General features: G+C 47.8%; 1 protein-coding gene across 3 annotated transcripts in view; it reads left to right on the forward strand.

The window, feature by feature from the left end:
- ADAM12 (ADAM metallopeptidase domain 12) overlaps positions 1-12,971 on the forward strand; it is a 353,203-nt gene that overhangs the window by 227,625 nt on the left and 112,607 nt on the right. For all 3 annotated transcript variants that reach the window (XR_005211989.1, XM_037805049.1, XM_037805050.1), the window contains exon 6: positions 10,746-10,932. Coding sequence is in view for 2 of the 3 variants with exons in the window: in XM_037805049.1 (XP_037660977.1) it covers positions 10,746-10,932 (187 nt within the window). In the remaining variant the exon portion in view is untranslated. The remainder of the gene's footprint in view (positions 1-10,745; positions 10,933-12,971) is intronic.

Here is a 12,971-nt window from a genome sequence, read left to right on the forward strand (position 1 = left end):
GAAAAATATAGGCCTCCTCCCACAGTGGCTTCCACACATTTATGAAGAAGTTTCACATCATCAAAACTGAGACCAGGCGTAAATGGAGGCATCCAAGAGTGGGCTGATAATTTTCAGGTGATTTTAGCAGACAATCAAATTCTTGATGGATAAAGATCAAAGGGGTTTCTCCAAGATGTTCCTAAGATCTCTGTTCTACAATAAATAAAATAATTTGTAAAATAGTAGCATTAAGTAATTAGTTTAAAAAGAGAGAGAACGAGGAGAAGGAGATGATGGTGGTGGGGATGGAGGAGGAGGAGAACAAGAGCAAGAACAAATGGATGGCGCATTCCCAGAGAAGGGTTGTAATACAACAGAGTGGCCTTTGGTGCTTGGACATGCAACACACCCTCCTTCCCAGACATGGCCTGCCACCACTCTGTTCAGATCACGCAGCCTCACCTCCTCCAGCTCCCGAAAGACACAGTAGCTGTTGGGGCCCTGGCCCCTCCCCTCTAGGATGGGACCCTGCAGTGTCTGAGTCTCAGTTTCCACGCTGGGTCACAGCCCCTGAAGAATGTTCTTTCCCATCACCTGAGACAGACTGTGAAGTTGGCAAAATGTTAAATTATGAAATCCTTGCAGCTGGGATTTCAGGAACAGTCAGAAGAGTAAGTGGTGTATCGTTCGGTGCCGAACGGCAATGAGGAGCTGCACAGGGATGATGAGCTCCCTGCTAGGATACTCCTGAGGATTTTCACTTCCCAGATTTTGTTTATTGCTGTTGTTACAAAAGCAGCAGACCGTGCAACAACAGAGAAATTCCAGAGTTATGGAGTCAACTTTATGATCTTGCAAGTCAAGAGTCAGACCAGAGAAAAAGCTGCATCTGGTCAACTGCCCTTTGACAGAAGAATCAGTTAAGATGAGAAGCAAAGAAAAGAAATGTAACTGTCATAGCTGCAGCCTGTTAGACTTTGAGAAAGAAAAGAGAGATTAAAAATTGTTAAAAACAGTGTGCTCCAAAAAACACATTAGGATCTAGCAATGTGGAAGAAAGCTCGAGTGTCCCGGGGGACACGTTAATTAGAGCCCGGCAGATTACAGTTTTGCAGAGAGAAGGAACGTCCTGCATTGCTTCAAAAAGACTTGTTCAAAGATGGGCAGGCAAGGAAAAAGGCTGTCCTGGAATAGAGAGGAGAGAAGGGGACCAAACGAGTCATCCTTCATCACTGGAAGCTTGAAGGGAAAGAGATGAGGGGAGGAAAAGGCATACAGATCCTAGCAGGAAGGGAGATTAAAGAGGAAACAGCTCTTCAACGGAGGGAATGAAGTGCAACATGGAAAATAGGTCATAAAAATGAGTTCAGCTGCAGAATTTCTTCTTACTTTGAAATAACTCCAAGTCAAACGCAAAGGTCAGGCCGTAAGTTAATTTTGTACCTTATCGTGTGTCTCTCCGAGATGCTCGGTGCCCTGAGATCGCTGCGTGATTCTCGTGGCTCACCTCTCCCTTTTACATTCTAGTCTCTCGCTTGCTCTCCCTGGTTCCTGCACCTGCTGGCCAGGGCCCAAGCCCAGATGCTCCATGCCACCGCAGTTTGCGGATCTCAAACTGCCACACTGATGGCGAGAGAATTCAGCTCTCAGCTTAGAGGAAAGCCTGCTGTGCTTTTAGGGACAGCAGTCCATCCCGGCCATGCCCCTACGGGAGCATCACAACAGCAGGTCCCTGGATTCTGATTCTTTTCCTTGGTGCCACATTCCCACTCCCTTCCAGCTCCCCGGCTCACCTGCGCTCCTTGGGAAAAGCCGCCATCTTTCACTATTTCTGCTTGCCCTCGTGCCCCACCCTCTCACTCCTACCCAGACATCTGGGGCAAGGAGTCTTCGGGGATCCTGCTTTGGGAGCGAGCCATGTGTTTGCCACCATAGGAGGCCACAGTGATTCAAATTAGGCTGAATTTGTTAAGGAACCACCTGTGCTCTGTCAGACATATTGCCAAGCTTTCATTTAATTGATGAGGAACCTGGTATCTACAGTTGTGAGCTGGATGTTGGTTGTAACAATAACTTCACTTTGAAAGGAGGCTTATGACACCTGAGCACAATGTGTGCACACACTCTCCATGGGCCTCTGGTGACCCAACAGGATAGGTAGTATTGTAGTTTTCATCCTCACCCAATCTCTGCTTGCATGAGAGGCAGGGGGCAGGTGTTGGCTGCCACCATGTTACAGAAACGCTAAACAAGGCTCAGTGACCCAGGGCCCCCGTCCTCGATCGTGCAGCTTCGTGGTGGAGGAGCCGGTGCTCTCACTGACATCCCCTCCCAGACACCCCTGCATGGCTCTTACGCAGCGTACACCTTGAAGCCGACGAGCCCACCAAGCCCTTCGTCTCATGCACGTACCCAGCACGCACCTACCCGGCTCGGGCCAGTGCATGGGGCTGCCAGCATGGAGCAAACAAACACAGATGACACACAGATGACGCTGTCACCCTCTTTCCTGGTCAGAGTCGCAAGCTCGGGGGAGCAGAGTCTTTGTATTTAGGAAGAGCTTCTGCTCTTCTCACGTGATTGTCGCTAAATGCATGGCAGGTGCATGGCAGGTGTTACCTCCTCGGTTTACAGGTGAGGCCCAGACTGTGAAAGCCCAGGGTTCCTCAGCTAGGAGGGCAAACCTCGATCTTAAACCCAAGTCTGGCTGACTCTGAGTTCCATATCTGTTCCACTAAGCCTCTTGTTCAATTTGGATCCAACCTCCTCCTTCAGCATCCCCGTCCTCCACCCTGAGGAAGTCACCCGAGTATTCCAGCCACACTACTTTCTAGATGTTTCTAGGGTGTGCCCCACACATTATTTCCTGCTGTCTTCATCCCTGCTGCCCTTCTGCCTGGGACACTCTTCTTCCTTTTTGGCTTTGGAAGGTCCCCTCTTTCAACAAGGACTAAATTAAATGATGCCTCCTCCTTGAAGCCTAACTTGCCTTCCCACAAATTCCTTGCCATCCAGCTCAATCTCACCCCCTCCGAGCTATCAGACAGCCCTTCGCCTATCCAGCACAGATCCTATAGCATAATAGGTGCTTCATCAGTACTGGTTTACATCCCTGTCTTAAGGCACCTGTCCTTTCTGGTCCAATTTGCAGCTGATGCCATACCTTTCTCTATTTCCTACGCCCTGCAGAAAGGGGCTCGGGGGCAGGGAACATGTCTGCACATTCCTTGTAGCCCCTGGTGCTCTGTGCTCTGGGCCTTTGATGTGGTAGGCAGCACAAAATGCTCTTAAAAATTCAATTAAATATACATATTCAGATAGGAACCTATTGGTGCCTGAGTTAAGTACGCTCATTACTGTGCTCCTGGAAAGTTTTATATTGATTTTAATTGGGCAATACAAACTCTACGGCCCCCGATTGCATGTAGTAAACACAAAGATAACACCAAATGCGAGAACACTTCTCATCCCCGTGCTTTGAAAATGTAGCACTCACTGGGCTTTTCAAAGAGTAGAATTGATCTGATGGTCGTGATCCATGGACTCAGGGATCAAATGAAGCCAGTAATTTGTTCTTTGGCTATCAGGGCAGTTGCAACCGTTACAAAATAAACTCTGCTCTGGTGCAGTGTTAGTGTTTATAATTTAACAAGCAAGTTGAATTGACACGTTTGAAGAACTCTAACCAGACATCCCAGCTGAGAAGCTAAAAAGAGGAATCTTAGGAAGAAAATGAGATGGAGAGGAGAGAGGAGAAAGGGCTGTGAGATGAGCTGGCTGCTTCCCAGCAGAGATGGAGCCACATCCGCAGGTGGCTCCGCAGAGTCTCGGTCCACCCCAGCGCCTCCGGCACAGGTGCTTTGCTACATCTCCTTGCTCGTTCCCAGGTGGCCCCGGTGCAGTGTTCTAAAGGACCAGAAAGTTGGGCATGTGGAGGTGACCTTGGAGGTGCCCTTTCTGTCTCTGGACAGTGAGTTCCAAGAAGGCAGGGGCCTGGGCTCCCTCCAATACAGCTGGATCCTAGAACCTGGACCATTCCAGGCGCTCAGTAAATGTCAGTGGAATAAATATCTTCTGCCCAGTCAAGTGGTCAAAAAACTTAATCCTGGCCACTTGAAATTAAAAACAAAAAAAAAACTATGAAGTCAAGTAGATCATAATAAGGAAGAAATGGGCATGAATGGGAGGTAAAAACAGTTTGACTTTGACCTCCGTCCTTGTGACCCGGCTGTCTTCCCCACCCCTCTCCACTCTGTGCTCCAGCCCACTGGCTCCCTGCACCTCCTCCCCGGTGACACTCTTGGGCCAGGTGCCGCCTTGCTTTCCTTTGTCCTTCCTTCCTTCTCCCTTGGAGCGACCCAGGCACCCTGTGTGGGCATCTCGTAGGGGCCATGCTGGCCCCGGGTCCCCTCCCAGAACCTCCAGGGCTGCACTGGTCCCCACCTGGCATCGGGCCCCAGGGCAGCCTCTCGGCTCTCCCCAGACACCCAGGCTTGCTTCAAACGCGAAGGGCCCGAAGCCCCACTGCCCTGGGGCCCGAGACCACCTCCTCTCCCGGCCACAGGCTTGGTCCCGGGACTCTCCTTCATCCCCATCTCTCCTTCCACGTTTCTCTGCCGCTCCTCTGGCTCCACCTGCACCCCGAGATGTTTACAACACCTGCCGTCGCTGCTTCCTGCCTCCACCCTCCCCTCCACGGCCATCTTGCACATCCCAGAAGGTCGAATCATCCATCCTGCCACCCTGTCACTCAGAACCACATGGCTCCCTGCTGACTGCTGATGCTTACTGATCACAGTTTTAGGTTGAACTGTGTCCCCCAAAAGACACACTTGAAAGTGTCTACCCCATTCCGTGACTGTGACCTTATTTGGAAACAGGGTTTTGAAGGTAGAATTAGTGAAGATGAGCCAAACTGGATTGGAGTGGGTCCTGAGCCAGCGCAACTGTGTCCTTAAAGAAAAGGGAAACGTGGACGCAGATGGAGAAGGACGCGGGGGAGAGGCTGTGGGGCAGCAGAGGCGGAGGCTGGAGCGAGGCTGCCCCAGCCAGGGAAGGCCACGGACTGCCGGCCACGAGCAGACACCAGAGGAGGCCGGAGGGGCCCCCCATGGTCTCAGAGGGTGCCCGGCTGGCCCACCCCACGGTTCCGGCTTCCTGTCGTGTTAAGCCAGCGGTTGGTAGTCATTTGTCGTGGCAGCCCTGGGGAATTGATACATCCACCTACTCACCTATTGATTGCCTATTGATCATGTCAGCACCGAGGCTGGTGCTGGGAAAACCAGAATAAACAAGGAACGCACTCCCTGGCCATATGTGCAGGGCTGCAGGAGCAAGGTGGCAGAGGGGCCCAGGTGCCAGCGGATCCCCAAGGAAGCACGCGCCAGCCTGCAGAAGTGGGGTATGAGGAGGGTCGCCCCCGCAGAGGCCTGCCCCAGGGACGGTCTGAGTCCTTTGGAGAGGCCTGGAACGTAGCGTGGCCTCCAAGCAGCTCGCCTCCAACCGAGGCCGGAGGTGTGGGTGCCGACCTCAGAGGCTGCTTCCCAGGTAAGGGACAGGCCGTGAGCACACCACCGAGGGCCTGCCTTCCCTGCATGCTCGCCCCGTCCGGCACCGCTGCTCTCCCTCTGCACGTGTCCCCCGCGTCAGCCGTGGCGCCCGCCCCTCCTCTGAGCACATGCTGCTCATACAAGGCCACTCACCTGGGCCACGTGCTCCCCACTCCCCCAAGTCCTCCCCAGCCTCCTGTCAAGGATGTCCGTCCTCCACCAAAGGCATCTGTCAACCCTGACTCTCCACGTGCCACGTGGGCAGCTGAGCTGCTCCAGCACTTGGCACCGGTGGCAGCCACACCCTCCCCAGGTGAGTCCTCTGTGACCAAGGGGAGGAGGCCACTCATGTCCATGGCGCAACTGGGGCCGAGGGGCAGGCTCAGGACAGGGCCACAGGGACCTCCTGGCCCCTCCCAGCTGTGTGCCCCTGGGCCTCCCTGTGAAATGAGCTCCTGATACTGCTCTCCAGGATTGCTATAGACATTAGAGACAATAATGCACCCAAGAGCCTCATGGATGCAGGGGACAGGGGTCAACTGCTCACTGGTCAGGTTTTCTTTTGGGGGTTGATGAAAATGTCCTAGGATTAGTGGTGGTGATGGCTGCACAACTCTGTGAATATACTGAAAGCCACTGAATTGTACATTTTAAAAGAGGGAACTTAGTATGTGAGTAATATCTCAGTAAAGTTGAGATTAAAAAAACAAAAGAGCACAACTCTTGGTGTCCCTTCATAAATTATAGCTGCTATGATTATACTTATTACAGTATATGTATTCTTAAAATCTCTTATAATAGTTTAACTTTCATCTCTTTTATCGTACCCTCCAAAGCCGATTACACCCAAAACGGGAACCAGGGGTAAGAGAACTTTGCCTGCGGTTGGCAGCTAGCTCAGCGCCTTGTCCGTCATCAGAGAAAGATGGGTATTTGTTTTGACTGTCTATGAGCAGTTCACGTGGAAATGGTTTTGAAAGCATGCCCTATGGCGCTGTCACTGTTTATCAAGTGTACATGAGGTGAGAGATTACCTGTACCCACGAGCACCTCTAAAAAAGAACGGAAATGAACTGCCATGCCAACTGCATTTCTAACTTAGGATTGGCAACAGCACATTTTTTCCAAGAAAACTCCATTATCAGTTGAACACTGAACCAGCCAGGCTAATTTATATTTCCTAATCACTGTCTTATTACAGGCAGTAAAAAGCCCATGTGCCACCATCCTGCGTGCCTTGGAATAGTGAGAAAAAACCCTGATAGGAACAACATTAAGCTGTGTTATTGCCTGCTGCACCATTGCGTCAGAGATTAAAAAATGAATTTTAAGGACAAAAACTTATCTTGAGGACATATGGGTCTCCTGAGATTTCTCTTTGAAGGAAAATAAAATCAACTTAAAATTTTAATGCATTCCTCTTTGTTTCCATTCAAGGCAAAATCAATAGGATTTTTCAATTTTAGAGTAAAACTGCCAGTTTTCAAAGCAACAGCTCCATCCCTCCCACTCCTCTGTTTTCTACTTCCTCCCTCATCTCTGTTGGGGCCCCTCGTCCTTCTCAGTCTGACACTGGGGGAGGCAGGCAAGTGAGGGGGATGAGAAGCCAGTGCCTGGGACACCCAGGTCAGGGCTGGCTCCCAGCCTACCTCAGGCCCCTGAGCGTCCTTGATAGTGGGGATAATGACTGGAGCTGCGGCTGGGTGAGGAGCAGTTAGGTGATAAATCTTATGAGCAAGCCTAGATCCTGGGAAAAGTATGGTAAAGGGTAGCCCCATCACCCCCAGAACCCTCTTTGCCTCTAGCCCCTTCACTCACCACCCCGGCCCCCCAGTCCTAGAACTTGGCCTCAGCCTACCCCCCACACCCCTCCCCACATTGAAGGCAAGTCCAGATCCTCTCCAACCTCCTCTCGCCCAAGGGAAGGTACCCAGGGCATCCATCTTTCCAAACCACTGGACACTACCTTCTAACTTTTCTCCCCCTGCTAGCCCCAGGGGGAAATAACCTCATGTTCAAACTCTGCTGGATTTAAATTCTGTACTCTAAGATACTTGCAACTCCAAATTTATAACTAAATATCTGTGAAATTCAACTTAGAACAAATTATGTTTGGTTATCTAGCTTGGGGCCAGTAAGGGCTGTGAGAACATCAAAATTTTACATCTCAGAAACCCTGAATCCTTGGATTTTGTATTCACTGTTGTTTCTTGCAATCTCTAAAGCTAAATGATTAATTATACCCCAGACAGTCCAAAGCAATTATTTAATTAAGCTGCGTTATAGGCTGCCAATTATTTGAAGTAAATGGAGGGCCTTCACCCTAGTTTCTCAACATCTGGCTTTTGGATGACTGAAAAGATAAAAGGAGATATGAGAACATTTTTATGATTAAGTACCAATTTCTAGAAATTTTCCATTAAGTAGAAAAACTTTTTCGGTAATTTGCTTCTCATGATTAAAACTCGGTGACATGTTTTACTGTAAGTGTTCAGCTGATTTAAATCCAATGCAAAATAGAAGAGTGTTGCAATGCAAAATGAAATCTTTGTGCCATTTACTTTCTAGGGCAGGAAAGTCAGTTTTCTAGCATATCTATCTTTTCCCTTCCAATGTGCTCATTTCCTGCTTTCCATGTACCTGCTTTTTGTTTTAGTCATCCATTCTGAACTCAGAAATGTAAATTTATTTCATACAAAAAAAAAAAAAAATCTCAAGAAAGGAGATATAAGCCACCCCACCAAGTTGATGGCCAAAAGCACAGTTTTACTTGGAATTGTACAGATACCAGTTGGTGGGGGGAGAAAAAACAGGACAGCAGCTAAATATAATAATTTTGAATCGGTCATGGGATTTGAAAAGAGCCAAAAGTTCTCCCGTTATTCCAAACTGCACTGGATTTGTCTACTCTGAACGATTAAGCGTTACGGTTTTGGTAGCACGCAGACGAGGTCTCAGATGGCTTCTAACTGCACCATAGATCTTGGTGTTCTCTTCTCAATCAGGATGCAGACGTCTTGGGCATGATCTTCCTGACTCTCCACTGCCCCAAACACCTCCGAAAACGCTGGCTTGGAGGAGCCAACCAGATGAATAATGATGTATTGCCTAGTGTGTGTTTGCTCATCGGTTATGTTCAAAATACTTATTTTTGACTAATTCTGACTCTTTCTTCCATACCGTTTAAGTATTAAATACTGTCCTCCTGTTAAAATTTAAGGAACGTTGAATACCCACCTATAATGGACCTTCTGTAAGCATAGCATGAGTGAAGACTGGGACAAATGAGCAAGGATGCAGGAAAGGGGGACACCTTAGAATGTCCCTTGCTTGGAATCAAGTTCAGGTTGTCCGAGGAAAGCTGATGGAGAACCTAACTCTGTGAGCCGGTTTTTAACAATTAAAGTATATTCAATCCCTGGGGTCGATGAGATGTAAGGTATATGTCAGAACAGATGCCCTAAAGCTGGATTCCGTGGGCTTCCTCCACATTCCGTGAATCTCCTGAAATCATCTGCCAAGTCTTGTGGATATGTGTATATGTAAATTATTCCAGGGAGTCTCTAAGGAGGTCAAGTCTTAAAACAGGTTAAGAGTCACTATGATAGGAGCATCTGTCTATTTACAGTCAAGTGGGTTTTGCATGAAAATGTTGCACATTGTTATCGTGGAGAGTTTGTTCACCTTGCTAAAGAGTGGAAGGTCCTGGATGTGCGGGAGATCTCAGAGCTGCTAGTTTCCTGTTACCCAAATTGCTATCTCTCCAAAGAAAATCTATCTTTCAGTATCAGGAAGAGGATTTTAAATGAAAGCATTTTCTCATCCCACATTGGAAAAGAGAAACAAAACACCAACATGGGGGCTGATGTTGCGTCTCCCACAAAGGCAGCTGGTACCCATAGACCAGGGCTGGCTTGCTTCCAGGGAGCGGGGCATGACCTCAACCCCGAGCTCACCTCTGTCCTCCTCCCCGTGTGGTCCAAGGACGAAAGCCACCTAGTAGCTCTGCAAGTCAGAGCATTTAGCAAATGTAGCTCTTTCTTAAAAAAAAAAAAAAAAAAAATTATACTTTTATTCCCAAACTTAAATGTTAGCCCAAACGGTTCTTTCTTAGCCATGATCATTCATGTAGGTCTATTTAATCTTACTTGTGTATATTTAATCTTACTTGTGTTCCCCTTCGTATCTGGAAACCACAAATGGCCACTATTCCCATGGGCAGGTGTGTCTAACAAAGCGTAGGATCTTCCTGCGAGGGTCAGTCTTTGGAGTACACGTTAGTAGAAGCCTAATTCATGGCTCTTCCCCTATCAATAACAAAGATGGCCACTAAAGTTCAAACTCTGACTTGCCACCACCTGGCAAAAAGTTTTAATGAGATGGCCTAGCAGCCTTGAGGAGGAGGCACTATTATCCCCATTTTCCGTGGGAAGAAACCAAGTCTCAAAGAGGGGATGGAACCTGGTCAGGGTCACGCAGCTGGTAAGTGGCAGAGCTGCACTCGAACTCGGAGCTGCCAACCCCAGAGGCGTTTTTCTCAGCCTTAGGGCCAGGTTGTCCCCGTTGGTGTCCTTCAGTCTCGTAAAGAGCTGCCCGCTGTTAGCCAAGATCCCACAAACCAGACCTCAGCTGCCAAGGAGCAGGGCTGGTGCTTTGAGTACAGACACTGGATCCTTTATTCTCACATCTCCCACAATTAAATAAGTAAAACACAGAAAAGTAAAACTTTGTATTCTTATCCTTGTATCAGAATCTCTTCAAATATTTAGGAAATGTGGCTAATTGGGATGGAAAATTTAGATCCAGGAATTTCCCTTAAAAAAAACAAACAAATTTTCCTTCAGAATTTTGTGTGCTAATTCAGATGTAGTTATGTCCTAAGAAACTGAAACATCTTTTCTCTATGGTCTGCTTCCCAGCAATATATCTTTGGAAAGTTAAAAAAAAAAAAAAAAACAGAAAATAGAAATGCAGTCTATTCTTTGTCATAAAATACCTAGAACAAAAAAATCCTCACTCTTGCTTTACAAAAGATTTGCAAAATGAATTAGTGCTAACATATGGCATGGAAATGTCCTTTCCAATTAAATCCTGAGAATAGAATATATACAAATTGGCTTTCCTACCTTCATTCTCTCTTTAAGATCTATGTCTTAACCATAAACAAAAAGCTGCCCTTTAAAAATTTATTTTTTCTTATTTCTTTTTCAATAGGGGACTTATTATGTTTGAAAATAAAACTTACATCTTAGAACCGATGAAAAATACAACCAACAGATACAAACTCTTCCCAGCGGAGAACCTGGAGAGCCTCTGGGGATCGTGTGGATCACATCCTGATACCTCGGGCCTCGCTGTGGATAACGGGCTCCTACCGCCCTCTCAGAGGCGAGCAGGAAGGGTAGGAGGGAAACCCAGTTTCATGTTTCTGGGGGACTGGGGGCTCAAGCTATGGACACCTGATACTAGACCATCTGGGGAAATTTTGTCTTCTGGGTGATGGAAGCACCCAGTTTATCTGGAGGTGGTTGACACTGGATTGGCGGAACATAGCCATGTTCCAAAACGTCCATCATTCACATTGCAAATGGCAGTCTTGGACTGAGTAGACCCATTGTTGAGGTTGGAGGATGAGAAAATGCATCATTATTGAGTCTTTAATGACAACCTGCTGTGAGTCTAGACCCAGAGCTGGACCCCACAGTGGTGAACAAGACTAGAATGGACCCTCTCCTGTTGGCAGGCAGCTCTCGTTCTCCTGGGGGAGAAAGGGCAATCTGCAGGTTTCTAAATCAGCAAATTGGTCTGACAACTAGGATCCTCATTAAAGTTTGCAGAAAATTCTCAGTTTTTGCCTTCATGCAGGTGTGGAGGTGGATTGCATCTTTGTCCCTGCTGTGTTGCTTACCCCAGTTTGTGGGCACTGTCCGAGTAGCCTGTGTTTTCTAGCCCTCAGCCCTGGGGCTTCTCATGCAGGGTCCACCGTTTTTGCTGCAGTACTGAAAAGAGCAATTGCCAGACAAAGGCTGAGCCACCAGCAGACGGCCTTCCCTGCTAAACGGGCAGAATCCTGGCTGCCCGGCCATCGGTTTACACCCACTACCTCATGGGTAACACAGGCCTCGGCAGGTGTTGCTAACAGAGAGTAAGGGGCAGCCCTTCCTCACGTTTCACTGGGAGGCCCTGAATCTAAATGAGCACAACCAGATAAGAAATCATGAACCATTTCCTGATGTTTCATCTCTGGCTTTCCTGTCTATTGACAAGGAATCAAGAAAGTTCATAGGTTTGATTCCACTTTGGCTTACATTTGACTGCCTGAGCACATGTCCTTCAAGGTTTACACCAAAACATTTTGTCTTCCCTAACTTTAATTTGAGCATAACACTGCTTAACCTTCATCATCTTATGATTATTGTTCCTCTTCATTCGTTCCAAAGCACTTTTTTCTAAATTCAAACAGTAAGGGCCGTCCTGAATGATTTCTTCTGTTTTTTGAAGTTTCCCTCTTAAGCTGTTGATAGATGTGCATTCCCCTAAACTGTTCGTAACTAAACCTTCTCAGACCTTTTAATTTTAATTTTTTGTTAATTCTTTTTGTCCACGCACTGAGCCTGTGTGAGCCTAACTTACTTGGTTTTATTAATGGATCCCCAAGATTTCCTATGGCAGGTGCTCTCAATCTTGTTTTGTTTTGATTTGATTTTCCTGCCCTATCATAGAGGAAGGGGAGACACACACCCATCAGATGCCACAGCCCACCTTGACATGACACTGAGCAAGGCAGCATCTGAGTCCCAGCTTGAAAAATACCCCACCAACTCCACCACCACCACCACCACCACCAATACCACCAATACCACCAATACCACCAATACCACCAATACCACCAATACCACCACCACCATCACTACCGCCACCTCCACCACCACTAACACCACCACCACCTCCACCAGCACCACCACCTCCTCCACCGCCTCCACCGCCAACCCCACCACCTCCACCCCCACCACCACCCCCACCACCTCCACCACCACCCCCACCACCACCACCACCACCACCACCCAGGAGCGCTTCACAGCCTGCTCCCTCCTCCCACACATCTGAGAGTCCTGGATTTCAGGGTTGAAATCACAAAACCCAGCATCTGTGGTCCCACCACATGTTTCTTCTCTCCAGACCTGGGATAAGATGTGATTAAGCTGTGGCTTTGCTAATCGTAAACAGGCATAACATTTTCATTTTGTTTTTGAGGCTCTCTGCTTTGAGTACCTTGTTCAATGCAAGTTATCCTTGTTAGGAGATTTGTAACTTGATGATTTAAATGACACTCAAACATTTTTGTCATTTCACTTAGAAGCATGAGCTTAGCCTATACTTACTGGTCAAATTTTAGTTCTTGAACTAAGCTTATAGCTCCCTAGGACTGTGATTAGCACA

This window comes from Choloepus didactylus, chromosome 15 (assembly GCF_015220235.1).
Source record: "Choloepus didactylus isolate mChoDid1 chromosome 15, mChoDid1.pri, whole genome shotgun sequence".
NCBI lineage: Eukaryota > Metazoa > Chordata > Mammalia > Pilosa > Megalonychidae > Choloepus > Choloepus didactylus.